At 50.7% G+C, this 14,202-nt stretch overlaps 2 protein-coding genes across 3 annotated transcripts in view; one reads left to right on the forward strand and one right to left on the reverse strand.

The window, feature by feature from the left end:
- Positions 1 to 14,202, forward strand: part of CSMD2 (CUB and Sushi multiple domains 2) — a 606,087-nt gene that overhangs the window by 269,552 nt on the left and 322,333 nt on the right. The gene's annotated exons all lie outside the window — the stretch shown is intronic.
- HMGB4 (high mobility group box 4) lies at positions 2,695 to 5,813 on the reverse strand. The gene is made up of 3 exons (XM_066264782.1): positions 5,800 to 5,813; positions 2,824 to 3,390; positions 2,695 to 2,725 (listed from the first exon to the last, which is right to left on the reverse strand). Exons 1-3 carry the CDS (start codon positions 5,811 to 5,813, stop codon positions 2,695 to 2,697), a joined length of 612 nt encoding a protein of 203 aa, XP_066120879.1.

Below are 14,202 nucleotides of genomic sequence, written 5' to 3' on the forward strand. Positions count from 1 at the left end.
CCTGGCACACGGCCGCCGCCCACCAAGAGCCCATAGGGCAGCTTGGAAACTAACAACCCAACCAGAATCACTACCAAGTAGTTCAAGTCAGGATCTAATTATCACCTGGATGGGGGGGGGGGGTCCTCTAACTTCAGACAATTGGTAACAAAGGAAAGGAAATTACACGGGTAGGGGAGAGGCTGAAGGGAGAAATATGATTAAAGGCAGTCTCTTCTAGAATTGTAAGGAAGCTGGCATTTATTGAGTATTGTATTAGTAATCTATCGCTGGGTAACAAATAACCCCAAACTTACTGGCTTCAGACCACACACATTCATTATCTCATTATGTATAGAGGGTCATGAATCCAGTAACAGCTTACCTGAGTCCCTTGCTTGAGGTTCTCACAAGACTGAAGTCACAGTGCCAGCATGGCCCAAGTCCTCATATGGAGCTCAGCTGGGGAGGAACCCCCGCCCCCACTCGTGTGGTTGCTGCAGTACTCAATTCCTATACTTGTAGGACTGAGACGTTCAGTTTTTTTTGCTGGCTGTTGGTCTGGGCTCCTCAGTTCCTAGAGATTTCCCATAGTCCCTTGCCACTTGGCCACTTACTTTGTCAAGCCAGCAAGGAGATTCTCTTGAGCAAAGCAACCAGCAAGATGAAGTTTTATATACCATCATGTAATCACAGAAGGTTCATCCTATCATCCTTGCTCCATTGGTTAGAAGCAAGTCACTGATTCTACCTGCCGTGAATGGGAGGGGATCGGACAGTGAGGGACAGGGAAGAGAGAGCCATGGGAAAGCCACCCTAGAGGGTGTCCACCACAATTCCTATTATGTGGTAAGGACTATGGCATGTTATATCATTTAATCACTAAAACAATCTGTAAGGCAGGCACTACCTACACAGTCTTAAAGGCTGAAGGATCAGCATCCTAATAGTGAGGAGCAGGGCCTAAGAGAGGCAGGGGAAGGGGTAGCCACAGGGTTCTAGCTGTCCGTACCAGGAGGCAAGGATATGTGTGTGCGTTACATGTTGAGAAAGAAGAACACTGAGAACGCTTATGTCTGATGATCTCTGTTTTCTCATTGAAGCAGAGCCACGCTGGAACAGCAGCTGTGGGGGATGGGGAATGGGAACCTTGCCAGCATAAAGCTACTTCCTCCAAGAAGACTTCAGTGGTTGCCTTGCTGGGTGGAGCCCATCCTTCCTCCAGCATTTTGTGTCGTCTTCACTTTCCTCACCCTGCCTTGCAGTGTTGTGGCTTATATGCCCATGTCCACCATTCTCATCAGTGTAAAGTTCTTGCCAGGCAGGAACCTAACAGTAGTTCGTGTTGGACCTCTTGGTACCCAGTACAGAGTCTGGCCCATGGGAGTCCTGCCTGATTCTAGACCCTGAATTTCTAAATGACTTCACCATATTACCTCTCTTAGAGGCTCACCCAGTTCTAAAAGACTTTTCAAAAATATGTATTTTTACTTTTGAAAGTAAAAAACTCAAACAGTAGAGTAGTACGTAGTTTAACCCCATCACAGAATAAGGGGTAGAGGTGGAACTAGGGAAGTCTATTGCATATTGATTGTATGTATAACCTGGGGACAAAAAGCAGTTCTGCATTCTGGCCCGTCTGTCTGATGTCAAGAAGTCAAGAGCCATTTCAAAATATTCTCTCTGAATCTATATTGACTAGTATGAAATGTTGCCCACACTATATTGTTGCCTGAAAAATAAATACAATACAGACAGACACAGGACAATCCTATGGGTATAAAATCACCAGTTTTGACTCATTTTTAAGTGGCAGAATATCTAATTCAAACCATCTTAGATAAAAACTGAAACATGTGGGTCCATCTTCAGTAAAAGTTCAAGAACATGTTCTGATGTCAAAGGGACAAACATTTTGGCCTGAGAAGGAGCCAAATGGCTGTCGTCACCTTCCAGGGCTATATCTTCCCTCTAGGACTTCTTGTACAAGTCCTGAGATCCACTCTGATTGGACTAACTTGGGTCACATGCTCATCACTGAACCAATCACTGAGGCCAGGGGATTCTGCCCCATCAAACCTTGGTTGGGGTGGAATCGGGGAGCCTTGAGAAAGAGGAAAAGGAATGGATGCCAGGTGGTGATAAAGGCAACAAATCTCTGCTCTCTGTGTGCTCTGCTTATCTCCACAGAAGGATGACTGGGTGGGTGCCCACCAAAATGTCAACAGGGTTTTCTTCAACTTCTAACACTTGGGGCAGAGTCAGGCACCTGTCTTTGTCAAATCAGCCCCGAGCTTCATCCTGAACTAAGAACCACCACTGGAGTGTTGTCCTGGCCACTAATGGTATCTAAACCTTACGGCAGGACCAGTCCTGGAAACTAGACAAACGGAGTCTCCTGAGGCCCGCCCGCACTCCAGGATCCTGCCCTCCTGGTGAGGAGGGTGACAGGTCTAGACACCTTGGCCTTCAGTATGGCCGTGACACTGAACAAGGGCCTTCCCACCTGGATAACCACTTGGGAACTGGATGCTCCTACCTTTATGACTCCTAGCTTCTTACCACCTGGAGACTCGGAGACTCCCACCCACCCAAACCAAGCCCTTTAGGTGCCGGCCACACACATCCCTTTGGACACTGTTCTCACTTCTGTCAAAGCCAGCCCCCCTCCCCAGAATTAGTTTCCGAAGCCCCATCTCATCTCCACCATGCCCCTCACATCCCCAGAGCAGCAGCCACGACCACGCTAGTGCCGCACACAAGACCAGGGACAAGCAGGACGGCAGAATGGCCCTTTATTTCTGGTTGGATCCACCCACTCTCTCGGATGCCGCACAAACACACCCTCTGCAGTAGTTCTTGGCCAACCCTCGGAGACTCTTCTTCCTGGCGTGGCACTTGGCCCGGTAGGCTGTCACTTCCTCGTAGTACTTGGCTCTCAGGGTGGCCGCTCTCTGCTCATACTGCTGCTTCTCCATGTCAGTCTTCGTGGCCCACATCTTGCCCGCGGCCTTTGCCACCTGCACCACCGACCAGGTCGGGTTCTCCCTCTTCAGCTGGGTATAGTGGTCTTGGCAGAAGAGGAGGAAGGACGATGGAGGACGCCTGGGGGCGTGGGGGTCCCGCTTTCTTCGCTTCTTCTTCTTGCCGACGTAATTCGACATCTCCTCCTGGTATCGGGCTTTGTCCATCTGGGCCAGGGCTTCATATTTGGACTTCTCGTGCTTTGAGATGGACCTCCATTTTTCCGAACACTTTCTGGAGAACTCTGTAAAGCCAAGGAAGGTATTTGGCTGCTGCTCTTTAAACTTGTTTCTGTAATTCAGAAAAAAGTGGATATAAGAAGAGACGTTCACCTTGGGCTTCAGCTCCATTTCTTTTCTCGTGTTCAGAAGGTCATTTTTTTTTTTTCTGGATATAGTGACTTAGCAGAGACTTTTGTCCCCACGCTCGAGGAGCACTCGAGAAGGTGCTTTGCTTGCGGTGAATGTCTCTCTCTGCAAGAGCTGCCATCCCGGGTCGGCCTTTTCAGTGGTGGTGACATTATTAGGTCATAGGAGGGGGATTGTGACATCGCTCACAAGCTGGCCACCCCCTGGCATTTGCACAGAGCACAGAGGTACTCTGATTGGTCGGCTCCTTGCCAGCCAACTTTTGTTTCACCTGGATGAAAGAAGATGATTCTTCTGGGCCCTGGCCGGTTGGCTCAGTGGTACAGCATTGGCCTGGCGTGCAGAAGTCCCGGGTTCGATTCCCGGCCAGGGCACACAGGAGAGGTGCCCATCTGCTTCTCCACCCCTCCCCTTCTCCTTCCTCTCTGTCTCTCTCTTCCCCTCCCGCAGCCAAGGCTCCATTGGAGCAAAAGATGGCCAGGGCGCTGGGGATGGCTCCTTGGCCTCTGCCCCAGGTGCTAGAGTGGCTCTGGTCGCAACAGAGCGACGTCCCAGAGGGGCAGAGCATCGCCCCCTGGTGGGTGTGCCGGGTGGATCCCGGTCGGGCGCATGCGGGAGTCTGTCTGACTGTCTCTCCCTGTTTCCAGCTTCAGAAAAATACAAAAAAAAAAAAAAAAAAAGATGGTTCTTCTGGAGAAAGCTACTGGCGGGCTCCTTCCCCTGGAGTCGTTGCCGTTGGCTTCCTGGAGGTGGTGGGCTTTGCTCATCTTCAGAAGCTTCCGGTTCCTCAGAGGCAGCAGCAAACCATGGGGTCTGCCTTCCTCGCTGTAAAATGGGCCAGGGGTGCCGTCCCAGGCCTTCGGAAGTCAGGCCGGAGATAATGAACCTGAGGAGGTGGACGGCCCTGGTGCTGTGGTGACAAAACACGAGGCTGGTCTGTTTGCCTGGAACAGTGGCAGCTCACACGGTGCAAGGAGTTTAGTCGTGACTCTAAAAATAATCAGGTGCGACAGCTGTGACTCGGTCCCTGTCAGGACAAAGTCGTCTAATTTAAAACCTGAGCGCTTGGGCTATAAGTCTAAACTCTTCATTTCTCTGAAGAAAGTTGAGCGGGCAGAAGGGGAGAAGGGAGAAGTACCTTGAGGTTTTACTGCTTACACTGGAGTACATGAAAAGGATATCTGCCTGACCTGTGGTAGCGCAGTGGATAAAGCGTCGACCTGGAATGCTGAGGTTGCCGGTTCGAAACCCTAGGCTTGCCTGGTCAAGGCACATATGGGAGTTGATGCTTCCTGCTCCTCCCCCTTTCTCTCTCTCTCTCTCTCTCTCTCTCTCTTCTAAGATGAATAAATAAAAATTAAAAAAAAAAAAAGAAAAAGAAAAGGACATCTAATCCTGGGCGTATCAGGAGGCCTGACCTTAGGGTCCCCGTTTCTCGGGGTTGGAGCACAGAGGTCTGACAGCTCCACTCCAGGGAGTTGGCTTCTGGCCTTTTGTAAAACAGTTGCAAATATCCCACCTGTCTTCCAACTGGAAGGAAAAGAAAAGACAAAAGTGTCATTTATTGACCTTGGGACACCGGGGATACTTGGCTTGTATGATAATGGAGTTAATACAACTCACGGGTTGATGATAGGTCCAAATTTGTAGAACTAGAAAATGGAGCCTCATTAACATAAAAATTAACCTGTGTTAGGTAAAGCAACCACTAAGGGTGGGAGCATGGATGTGCACTCATTTGCCTGACTCAAGTCCGCAGGGCCTCTCTCCTGTACAGAACGGCCTGTGGGGGCGGAGGGTCCAGGGGTGTGGCCTCGGCAGCTGGACTTGACAAGGAAACTTGCCTAAGACCACATTTAGAGTCTTTGCCAAGTCCATTCCCATAGCTCCAAGATTCACTTCAGCTTCCATCTTGTGTGAAAGAAGGAAACTGACTAGACCCCAGTCCTGACTTCTGGCCCCAGCTCTGCGAGCCCCTTTCTTGCTGTGAGCCTGGGATTTCTCGTCTGTAAAATCGGTGTTGTGGACTGGAGACCCTCCAGGTGACATGCTGCACCTGGACATGGGTTTGGGGGCCTGTGAGAGACCAGAGGCCAGCCGAGGAAGTCTGCGCTACTGAAGTGGGCAGAGAGGTGTGGCCAGTGTGCACAGGACTCTGAGGACCTTCGTCAGCCCAGGCAGCCTTTCCCACTCTGGCCCGAGGGGCCAGGGGTTGGCTCAGCTCTGTTAGACTTGAACTGGGCTGCAAAGATGAACGGGACCCAGCTTCCTCCTGAGAAAGAAGGATGGGCTATGAGTGCGAACATGGCTAACCATCCCTGCATATTAACCAGGCCCGGCTCAGACTCCCAGCAAAACCCAGCAGCTTATCTGCGCTTCTGTTCTGTGCCGCTCTGTTCATGACCTTTCACCCCTCTCACAGGGATACCGTCCAGGCCCCATGACAGTCATCTGGAGCCGAGCAGATCTAGGAAGTGAGGGTAGTAAAAGGTAAAAGCTAGAGCAGTCCTCTGTTGTTTGGGCCACATTGCTGACAGGGAAGGACAAAGTGGGGGAACTCTGTCCAGAGCTGTGGGAAGGGGAAGCCACCTGGCTTTCTATATCAGGGCCGGGGGTGCTGGTGTCTGCGGTGTGCCACCAGCTCCCCTTCCAACCTTCTGCACTCTGCTCTCTGCCCATAAGCTGACCCATATGGACCGTATCAATAGATCCTATGCCCTCTGACTTCCTTTCGTTTGGCCAATGGGAACCCCAACAAGAGATGAGGGAGGAAGGAAGGTCCGCAGGTCCCGGTTCCCTCCCCGCCGGCTCAGCTGAAAGTCTTGGCTTCCTCTTAAAGCACCCTCTCTAAACGACTGACTCCTCCCAGGTTCAGGGGCTGCTCCCTTCCCTGAACCTAGAGGTGAGAGCTCTGCTTTTACTAGCCTTGCAGGACTCTGCTATCCCTTGTGTCTTTCCCACACCTTGCCCTTCCCTTTGTAAATAGCCTGTTTATTAAACACTCTTTGAATTATTCTAATTTGAGTGGCCATCTGTTTTCTGCTGGGACCCTGATTTATCCACCATGTTTCTAGCCTTCCCCGATGAACAGCTGTGAAGGTAGATAAAAAAAAACATGTGGGCATCAGTCCAAGGTTGGAGGGTATTGAGCTTCTAGATACCCAAGAGCTGGGCAGTCACACCACCTGGAGTGGTCAGCATGGGCAAGAGTGCCTGCCTGGGCAGTGGCAGGACAAGGCCCCAGGACCCAGGAAGAAGTGTCTAATATCCTTCGTATTATGACATGACCTCTGCACAGGGGCATTGGGCTAGAGGGCTGGAGAGAAAATGCTTTAGGTTTTGTAGGCCACACCGTTTTCAGTGGCAAGTACTGGACCCAGCCATCATCGCTCAAAAATAGCCATAGATAATCTGTAACGGATGAGTGTGGCAGTGTCCCAATAAAGCTTTGCAAAAACAGACAGTGGGCTGGAGTTCATAAATCTGCCAACCCCAGCCCAGAGGTGGGAGTTCAGTGTTTTTAAACTTTCTGATTGCAGTCTACAATCAGAAATGCATTTTACATCGTGACCCATTTACGCACATGCATACTCAGGATAATGTTTATGTAATGCTTAATTTGTGTCAGTTTCTGTCCTAAGCGCCCATAGCAATTCATTTAGTTCTCGTAAGAGCCCTGTGTTTGGGGATGGGGTGCTATTTTTCTTCCCATTGTAAAGATAAAGGTCTCTAAGCACAGATTGCTTACAGAAACCTCTGTTCTCTTTTCTAGTCTACTCTATTACAGTCTCCTCTTATTTTGTTATTTAAAACATAACCCACAGACTGATCTCAGGACTCATTAATGTGCCACAATCTATGGGTTAATTTGAAACATAACAATGTAAGCAAGTTGGGAGGGCGCGCCTATTTACTCGGTGATAAAATGCAATGAAAATCAAAACATGGTCTTGGGAGCCAGACAGATATGATTTCAAATTCTAACTTCATCACTTACTAGCGAAGCTACCTTGGGCAAGTCTAGCTTGTTAACAACCTTATTTGTACAAAACAGTGAAGTGACAGTGAAAGTGAGGATTAACTAATTGAAATGATTGGAATAAAAGCCCCTGACCCTCCCCTTCCCCTACAGTGTGGGCTGGGTTAGGGACTTGCTTCTCATGAACAAAGTACGGAAAGACAAATTGTATCCTCACAGCGAAGAAACCAAGCAGTCCAAGTGGACATCAGGAATAGGCCGTGTTGCTGACACATCCCCCCTTTCTATGATATCATTAACAAGAGCGTCTCAGCTCTGTGGCACTCTTCCCCCAAATTCATAACCCCTGGTCTAAGCGGAGACAATATTAGACAAACCCAAGTGAAGGGACATTCTAGAAAATACTTGACCAGTATAGTGTTCCTCAAAAGTATCCAGGTCTTGAGATAACAAGAAGAGCCTGAGAAACAGACATGGATTGGAGGAAACTAAGTAGACATGATATTTATAGGCAATGAGAAATGCTGGGTTGGCTTCCGGAACAAAAAGGGGGAGTCGATGGAAAAACTGGGGAAATCAGAATCAAGTGTTCCATGGAGCTGCTGGTACTGTACCCATGCTGACTGCTTCGCTCTCACACACGTCCCGTGGTTATATAAGATGCTAATATTAGGGGAAGCTGGGTGAGAGGCATTCAGGAAATGTCTGTACTTGTACTATCTTTGCAACTTTATTCTCATTTCAAAATAAAAAGTTTTTTAAAAAATCTCTCCAGTTGACAGTACTGGGCCCCCAAGATTGACACAGCCTGTCCTGACCCTTCTCCTTCAGGACACCCAGGACCGATTTCAGCCTCAGTTCCAGTGCCATGAGCATTTGGCATATCTTCTGTTACCGTATTTCTCAAATTTGGGGGCATGCTGGAACCTCCTCAGAAGCTTTTAGAAACCCCAGGGCTCAGGCCACAGCAACAAGAGCAGAAGGACCTGGCCCGGGCATGTAATGAACGCTCTGTTCCTCCTCTGTCCCCTCCTGCTGCTCCTGCTCCTCCTCTGGGGTGGGGGTCAGAGGCTGCACTTGCCTCCTGAGCAGAGGTAGGGAGCATAATGCCTCCACAAAGACGTCCACGTCCTGAGCCCCGAAGTCTGCGAATATGTTGCCTTCCACGGCATAAGGAATTTAGCAGAGGTGATTAGGTGAAGGATTTTGAGATGGGAAGATTATCCTGGATCATCCAGGTGGGCCGGATGCAGTCTCAGGGGTCCTTACCAGAGGAAGTGGGAGCATCAGGGTCAAAGATGGAGAAGTGATGACAGATGCAGGGGGACGGTCTGAAAGAGATTTCAAGGTGTGGCGCTGCTGGCTGTGACGATGAAAAGACCACAAGCCAAGAAAGGAGGCTGCCCCTAGAGGCTGGGAGAGGTAACCCCATGGATTCTCCCCTCCCCTCCCGCCTCCAGAGGGAGCACAGCCCCGCCCACTTTGACCTTGGCTTAGTGGTACCCATTTTGGATGTCTGACCACACAGAACGTGTAATGATTTGTTAAAGCGGCCACAGACAGTGAACACATTATCTTTCTCATCCAACAGGTGGTCTGTGACGTTTCCTGTGCTAATCTTAATCCCTGCTTGTGTTAATAAAGATAAAAAATTTTACACCCCGGCTTATTGGATTAGTTGAGGGGCCAGGGAGCACAGTCTACTCAATTTTACACACACTTCTTTACTTCCTCGCTGACTCATTATGCCACTAATCCAATCATTTGCTTACCAGTGAATTCATTTATATATTCCTTCTGTTCACTCACTCATTCACTACTCATTTACACACATGTATACACACACACACACACACACACACACCCCTCAATAAATATCTGTAAATTCCTGGAGCAGTTCTGATATTTTGTTTTGATGATCAGTGATAAGCAGTGTTTAAGGGACAGATACATCTTCAAAAGGAAGGTGGTACTAGAAAGAGGCATCTGAAATGTCCTGGAGGCCAAATGAGTGGGGAAGATCGGGTCATAAACAACCAGTCTTAGGCTCTTTGGCACTGACCTCATGCCAAGCACACTGTGACTAAATCAGATGTGACGAGGATATTGTAATTAAAATGATGATAATGCTTTATCATCTTTGGAAGCCTGGAGAGAGAGCTTAACTCGTCTAAGGCCACACAGTGGTGTGAGTGGCAGAGACAGGACGCAGATTCAGGTGGGTGTGGCTCCTAAGGCTGTGTGTTCAGCCTCTACTGGTAGTCTCGGAACTCCCCTGGCTGGGGTCAGGGAAAGGAGGCAGCCAGGAAGGAACAAGGCCAAGTACTTATAGCAGGAAGAAGGCAGGCAGAAGGAGAATATGGGGTCTAAACCTCAACACCGCAGAGACTCAGGGAAGACTCTCCTCACCTGGATTGATCCTCATTCCAGATGGACCTGGTCAAATTATGCCCAGTTTATAAGATGTCCCGAGGCCAGCAGGTAGACTGACCCAGGTGGCTCACTGAACCACACCAGCCTCCACAGGTATACCTGGAGCCAAGTCCACTCCTAAGGTCAGAAGCTGACCGAAGCTGGCTGAGGTGTCAGCACCCAGCCCCATGGACAGTGGACAGCTGGACAGGAAATGGGACAGATGTTCAGGCACAGCATGAAATCAGCATGCTGGGGTCCAGGCATACCTGCTTACCTCTGGCAGGATGCAGCAAAAAGGGAGAAGAGGAGACCTAAGACAAGACTGGCGGTGGGGAGATAACCCCCCAGGGACTGCGGGTACCTCGCACAGTCCCTGACAAGGCCACGCCCTCACACCGCAGAGTGGGAAGAGTGGCCCCTGATCATTCAGCCTATCCCCTGGCCTCTTCCAGCCACAGCGAACGGCTTTTATTGTGTCTGCTGAGCATCCCTCCCTTCTTTTGAGCACATTCCTTCTCTTGAAGAACTGTCCTTAAACCCGTCACGGGGTTCTAGTAGAGGCTCAGCCCTTTGGCCCCAGAAGCAGGCACATGTCCCAGCCAGACTAGTCAGAGGTCTCTCGTAACCTTTTACAGATTGGAACCAAGGGAAGAAATCCTCTTCTCTCGGGGAGTGAAGGTGAGAGGGTGGATCAGGGAGCTACTAGGGTGGGCATGGCCCCAGCCTAGAGCAGATGCCATTGGTGATATTGGCAATAGGAGAGGCCAGCAGATGGAGCACAGCAGAGGTGAGGTCCTGAGAGAGGGCCTGTGGCATCTGTGTCCCTGGTTCTCTCTTCCCAGCCATAGCTCTGCTCTTCCTACAGTTTGGCTATAGCAACCAATAATTTCTTCCCGATCCCGGCTGATTTGATCTGGATTTCTGCCCCTGGAACCCAACATGGAAGACATTAGCCCTGATGTACAGGGGAGAGTGATGGAAGAGGGTGGGGTACTCCTTACCCCTGTTCCCCGCCCCCCATCCCTGCTTGTCACTTCTCTCCTTCCCATCCCCTTCCTTCTTGTTTTTGCTCTAACATATTAATGGCTGGACCTGGTTTATGACAGTTTGTTCCATAGTTTATTAAAGATAGTGGGTGTACAACACTGGTACATTGTGGGTTCTCAATAATAATAGCAAATGCTCTCTGAGCACTGGCCATGTGCCAGGCACTGTACTGAGACTTCTTATAGCCACTGTCTCACTGAAGCCGCCAGCAGCTGTATGTCGTGGGTGCCATTGTTATCCTTTTTGAATTGATGGGGGAAACGGAAGCCCAAAGCAAATCAGTTACTTGCCCAAAGTGAGACAGCTAAGTTTAGATCTGAGACTTGAAGCCAGACAGGCTCTTTCTGGGGCCCATGTGCTTATCTCTACCTCAGAGTGCTTTCTATTCAGTGAAGATGATTCCCTTAGCTCCTGAGTCTCCCTTGAGACATTCCATGACCAAGAATGGTGGCTACTAGGTCTTAAAACCTTAGTACGAGTTTGTGAGCATGGGTGCATTATCTTTAATAGTCACAGTCACACTGGGGAAAGAGAGGTTCAGAGAGGTGAAGCAACCTCCCCCAGGTCACAGAGCCATGGATGTGGAGGCAGGATCAGAGTCTGCTCTGCCCGACTCTCAGACACCTTGCACACTGACCTTATCGTCCCTGAGATGTTTCAGCCCCTCCATGCTCCAGCTAACAGGAGGCTCACTCCCTCTGCCAGGGCTTCTGAGCTGCCAGTTCTCAGGCGAGGCTGCCTAGCTGCTCTCTGGAGGGAGAGAGGGAGCATCGATGGTGCTCAAACTCCGAATGGCAGTCAAATGGCAGGCAGAGGCTGGAGTGGGAGGCTCTTCGCTAAGCCATCTGCGAACATTACCTCTGGGTGAGCAGTATCATCCAAATGCAGTCTCTGGAGGCCTCTGTGAGGCATGCGCTGCTGCCCTCCCTGGGAGAGGGCGGGTCCCTTCTCCAAGTCATGTTGACAGTGACAAGAAGAAGATGGGCAAGGCTGAGTAAGCAGGAGCTGGTGGAAGCCAGGCCGAGTCCATATGAGGGAGAGAGGGAAGGTGACTGTCAAGGGTACCAGCTACTCTGGGAGAGAAAGAGTGCCCTGTCTTTTCACCCCACCCTGACCTGTCACCAGAGGGGATGAGCCCTGGCAGAGAGAGTGAGCCTCCCATTAGCTGGAGCATGGAGGGGCTGAAACATCTCAGGGATGATAAGGCAGTTGTCCTTACCTCCCCAGGGAAACCTCAGCCAGGCTGCGCTCAGGTCTGCTTACTCCCTGTATGCTCTGGAGAGCAGGGACAAGGCCCCGACAAGATGTCACCCCCTTTCTTCTCAGACCTAAGCAAGGAGGAAAATAGGTCACATTCGTGAGGCACCTACTATGCGTCAGGCACAGTTCTGGACACGCTTATATACACGAGGGCACTGTTCTGCACAGAAGGAGAAACTGAGACTCAGAGAAGCTATGGCACAAGACCACATGACACAAGTAGTAAGTCATGGAGCCCAGATTCAAGTACAGAACCCTCTGATTCCAGAGGCCCAGCCCTTCCCCCTCACCCTTTATAAACCTACTGCCTGTATGAAGGGGAACAAGACAGGTAATGGACCTGTGACATCTTCACAATAGATAGAAACCTGAGCCAGGAAGCGGGGAAGGTCGTGCAGAGCGTAAGTGTGCCTGCGTCACCAGGCTCCTAAGGCGGCACCCTGTGCCTGGCCGAGCCTGATGGAGGTAGGCTTTAATGTCTTAGGGTTGGGGACCACCAGGTCTCCAGGCTGGAGCTCAGGTCTAACCTGTAGTAACAGAGACTCGGGCACAGGGAGTGGGTGGCTGAGAGCCCAGCAGCTGGTCAGGGCCGAGGCTGCACTTAGGTTCTGTCCCAGTGAGACTGGAGCAGACCTGGAGGAGGGCAGGTGTACAAGACGCAGAATATCACAGAAGAATGAAAAGGGGAGGCAGTAACAGAAGTGGAAGACATGATGCTGGGACACTCTTTCTGCAAACTTCCTCTGGGCCTGTGGGGCCTTCTTGTCATAAAGTGAGTGCACAGTCCCATTGCTGATTGGCCCAGCTTGGGTCACGTGCCCCCACCCTGGTCCAATCAGCTGTGTCCTAAGGCTTTCAGGAGCTGTGGGTTGAGGCAGAGGGAGAAGGATCTTGTAAGGCTTCTAGTACTCAGAAAAGAGTGTACCTGATTTATCCCTGGAGACAGAGGACGAGAGAGTTGGGCATCCCCTGAAAGGTTTTTTGGAGATCCAACACCAGCCTCCTTATCCAGAGCCTGGCACCTGGCACCTGGCACCAGACACAACCCATTCTGTTCACTTCAGCATCATGGGCACAGCCTCTCACCGAGTTGGGTGAGCGGCTGAGCTGGGAACGGAGGGAACTGACACCCCAAGCCACTCCGCAGTGTGACATTCCCAGGACCTCAGTGAGGACACTTCATCCCACCTGACACACCACAGCCAGCAGCTCTGTCCCTCTGCGCACCCAGGCTCAGACACGGGCCTCCAGGGTGCAGTGCATCTAGAGGGAAACGCATTTACCCGATGTAGTTGGCGTGGGTTCCCTGGAGCTAACAATTAGCTGCGCAGGGAAGAGCCCTGACAATTTGCTGAGTTTATCGAGTTGCTGCTGGGAAAGAAAGAACATTTGCTCATAGTGATTACCAAGCCCCACTGGTGCTGTACTGGGGATATGTCAACATGAGAAGAGTCCCCCCCTAAAAGGTACCAGCAGCAGCCACGCGAGTGGGGAGCACAGCGAGGGCTGAGGGACCAAGGGGGTGAGGCAGCGTGTCTTCATGGGAAACCCAGATGACACCGGCGTGACCTTCGAGGCCCTGCCTACTGCGTCTATGCTCACCTGCTCGCCTGCTGGCCTGCCTGCCTGCCTGCCTGCCTCCCCCTCTGCTTTCCCCCTCATATGCCCTCTGCTTCCACCAGCAAGTTCACCATTCAAGTGTTCCTCCTTCCAGTGAGCAATGTTCACTGAGCCCTTTCTTTGAATCAGGCATTCTGCAAGCAATTAAGAAAAGAACTGACCAAGAAAGAGCAGCTTCTGTCTTCAGGGTGCTCACATTTTGTGGGTGAGGCAGACCCCTGAACCCTCAGGCCCCTTGGTGAGCCAAGCATGATGGCAGAGAAAGGGCAAGCACTCCAGAGGTACATGGAAGAAGCCAGCCTCTTGGAGCCAATGGCCGTAAGATGACATGCAAAGAATGAGCAGGAAGTAACTAGAAAAAGGGTGGGTGTGGCTCAAAGTGGACGGGGAGGGTTCGACCAGGAGGAGTTCTTGATTCTTGGAGACATTCAAAACAGATCTTGACTGACCATTTGTCAAAAATGCTATAGTTGGGATTCATACACAGCTGGGCGTTAGACCTCCAAGCCT

Source organism: Saccopteryx bilineata, chromosome 3, assembly GCF_036850765.1.
Source record: "Saccopteryx bilineata isolate mSacBil1 chromosome 3, mSacBil1_pri_phased_curated, whole genome shotgun sequence".
NCBI classification, from domain to species: Eukaryota; Metazoa; Chordata; class Mammalia; order Chiroptera; family Emballonuridae; genus Saccopteryx; species Saccopteryx bilineata.

Bases quoted from the DNA above. Each gene is read 5' to 3' on its own strand.
- HMGB4 (XM_066264782.1), bottom strand. The intron at 2,726-2,823 runs GTGTGTTTGTGC...GTGCGGCACTAG, and splicing joins GCCAAGAACTACTGCAGAGG to CGTGGTCGTGGCTGCTGCTC.